We start from the raw sequence: 3287 nt of genomic DNA, 5'->3' as shown, positions 1-3287 counted from the left end.
GGTTCATCATCAATCAAAACGCGTCCGCTTGTTCGTGTTGAATGGCCGGCGACAGATGGCGCCAGCGGCACCGCGCCGAAAGGAAATTAACCGGCAGCCGGAAGCGACTCGGCGAGCGGCCGCTCGCGCGAATCCCTCACACTTCTGTCGCACTCGCGGTTCCGTTCTCCAGCCGGCTAGCCTGGCGTTCACCAGCGAATCCGACGGCGACGGCGACGGCGACGGCGACACGATGACGATGACGATGACGGCGGGCGCGAATAATAGCCGCGAGACGGCGCGCCGGCTGTGGATAAACACTCGCGCGAAGGTAACGTCTGCCATATGCCGGGCTAGAAAACCGGCTGTGATTTTTGTTCTCGTTCGAGCGCGAACGCTCGGCTCGGCGCGTTTATACTTGTCGCGAGGCTCGCGGCAATCGGCGTATTTGCATGGCGCCTCGGCGGATCTGAATCCAGCCGCGAGAAAACGAGATTCCGAGGCCACATTGATCGGAGGGGGTGTTGCAGAATCAACCTAGCTGTCGCGTTCATTGAATATATCATAAATCGGAGCTTTCGTCTGCGTACAACGCGACGTTATACAGAGATATGTATTTATTTGCACGAAATGCTTTCTTTCAGCTTTACTCCTCTAGTAGCACAATATATCGGCGCAATATTGGGAAATACTGTAAATCTAATATTCCCAGGATTGATCCAATATTGTAAGATGGACGCCTTCTCTTATCTAGCCAATATGTCTATTTGGCAATATTGGTCTAATATTGCATCAATATTATACTAATATTCTTGTCGCATTGTTAAAGATTGGGCAATGCACTTCCAACATAAGTCTAATATTATATAATTATTATCGTGCAATATTTACAATTATTCCATGGCCAATATTGGCTCTACGTTGGATAATATTGGCCAATGCACCGTGGACCAGGGTTGTTTTATTTGAAAACGCAAGGTATATCGGTGGAAGAGAAAATATATTATAGAAAAGCCGCGCAATGCACATAACGCTATCGATAACGTTTACAGAATAGGCCTCTAAATCGAGAGGCCTCCGTCTCGCGGCGCGCGATCTGTACGCTCGGCGCGCCTTATCGCACCACTGATCTTATCTATGGAGGCAAATTTGTAATCGTAATTCGCGCGCGAAGACGTCCCAGCGTGCCGAGACCGTCGTACCCGCTGAAGCGATCAATTCTCGGATACAGTCGGAAGAACGTCGCCGGCGCGGAACGCTTGTTGAACCGCAAGGGGGGGTCCCGCCGCTTTCCCCGCCCTGCCGCGCCCCGTTGACGCCGCCGCGAAGCGGTATAACGTGGAGCGGCGCGCGTTGCCACGCGGTGGGACGCCGCGGCACAAGCGAAACCAGCAAAAACGCAACCTTCGTGCTTAAAGCGAGACGAGAGGCACGCCACGGTGACGGACCCGAGGCGCGCACCGTTGCACCTGCATCTCCCTGCTGCCCTGGCACTCCTACCTTACTGATCCCAACTGCGGGATACCGAGAATGCCCGCGAGCGAAAGAGGAAGAGGCTCCTCTCGCTCCCCTGCCCCCCTTTTAGGGGACCCGCCGCGCCGCAAAAATCGCCCTCTACGACGGTTTAATCCTGCGCGACGTAGAGGAGTTTTATCTCACGCCTCCAACTCCTCGCGCGTGTTATTCGAGAACGATACTTTCGAAGAAAGGTACTTCGAGGGATCTTGAATACTTTCCCTTTTGGATAGAACTCTGATTTATTTCAACTTTTGTGAGAGGATGTAAAATTCCACCGGTGGAGAACAAAATATAACGCCAGTGAGACGATTTTATCTTTAGGCGATTGCTTGGTACTTGTACCAAAGTGTACCAGAGTGTACACTCGGCGTCATGAATGCTTTTACCCCTGAAAATAGCCGTCAATATATTACGATAGAAAAATTAATTTTATTAAAACAAATAAATTTTCCTGTTGGATATCTTTAACGTCTTTCTTCGGATGTAAGGGCATTCATGAGGCTGAGTGTTTTATATATAAACTTATATATATAAACTCGCACGTCGCGGTAGAAGACAAAGATAGATCGTAGGAGAAAAAACTTGAATACTGTACTAGGTACGGAAGAAGTCGACAGGACTAAAATACGAAACTGAAGATGGCACATATCACATGGATATCAATCACCTAGTCATATGTAAAATAGAAAATAATAAACTCTTAGATGCTGGTCAGTCATCAAAATAAAAATTGTACGGTAATTGCCTGATTATTTGAAAGATCTAACAATAAGAGAGAATACTGATTAGTGCGAGAAGACTCCGTCAATGTAAAATACCCCGTGCACGTAAAAAAAATAACAAGAGAATTTGACATTTCAGGCGTCAGGCTCTCGTGTTGCACGAGGAGCACGAACACGACGAGCAGGAGCTGGAGCAGGAGCTGGAGCTAGAGCTAGAGCTAGAGCTAGAGCTGGAGCCAGAGCTGGAGCTGGTCGTGTTGGACCGTGACGATGGGCTGGAGCTCGAGTCGCTCAGCAACGGTTGACGTAAGTCCTTCACTATATCGCGACTCGACTCGAACTCGTGCGATCGCGTTGCGTTGGGGCGTCGCGACGTCGTGGATGGTACGCTCGCGTCGCTGTCGCTGTCGCTCAACGTCGTTACTTTCACCCCCACTGCCGCGCACGTCTGATCCAGCTCGGGCAGATCATAGCTGACTGTCCGCACTCCGTACATATCGCTAATGATCTTCCTGGGTCCTGGCTCGTCCTGGCTCTCGAGGACGCGCGTTCTCTTCGGCTTAATCAATTGGTACTTGGGGCGGATCCTCTTCAGGCGCGGCACGCCGTACACGACGTTTCCGCGTCTCTTTCGGAAGGACACGCTGGAGACGGTTTCTTTCAACAGAGACTTCAATATTCGATTGGTCCCCTCGGTGTTCACCACGCCTTCCTCCACGAACAATTCGGTCTCGAGGAGGTCTGTGGCGTACAACGGTGAACAAACCGCTCCTGAATCGTCCACATCCCCGTTCTCATCGTCCACGTCCGCTCGTTCGTTCCCTTCATAACATTCGCTCGCGCATTCGTCGGTCGAGCTGCACGAATTGTCCGTGCTGTTCGGAATCTGTTCCACCTGAGGAGTATAGTAATATCGCGCGATAATATCCAAGAAGTCGATCACCGGCCTGTTATGCTCGCATGCAGAAACTCGTCCTGAAGCATTCGGTTCCTTCTCGCTGTCCGATACAGACATCAGTTCCAAATCGTTGGCCGATTCCAAGTTAACGCCTATGCAATTTGCCTGTT

The 3287-nt window shown here is 50.6% G+C and overlaps 1 protein-coding gene across 1 annotated transcript in view; it reads right to left on the bottom strand.

Annotated features, from left to right (window-relative positions):
* Positions 1-1717: 1717 nt before the first annotated feature.
* The window catches only part of LOC105569586, a 3475-nt gene continuing 1905 nt past the window's right edge, over positions 1718-3287 (bottom strand). The window contains exon 2 of the mRNA XM_012026168.1: positions 1718-3282. Within this exon, the coding sequence (XP_011881558.1) occupies positions 2362-3282 (921 nt within the window). The 3' untranslated portion in view covers positions 1718-2361. The remainder of the gene's footprint in view (positions 3283-3287) is intronic.

Source organism: Vollenhovia emeryi, unplaced genomic scaffold (genome assembly GCF_000949405.1).
Source record: "Vollenhovia emeryi isolate VEMERY1.0 unplaced genomic scaffold, V.emery_V1.0 DF939123.1, whole genome shotgun sequence".
Taxonomy (NCBI): Eukaryota; Metazoa; Arthropoda; class Insecta; order Hymenoptera; family Formicidae; genus Vollenhovia; species Vollenhovia emeryi.
Note: the sequence above shows the minus strand (reverse complement) of the source record. Positions and strands in the feature narration are given on the sequence as shown.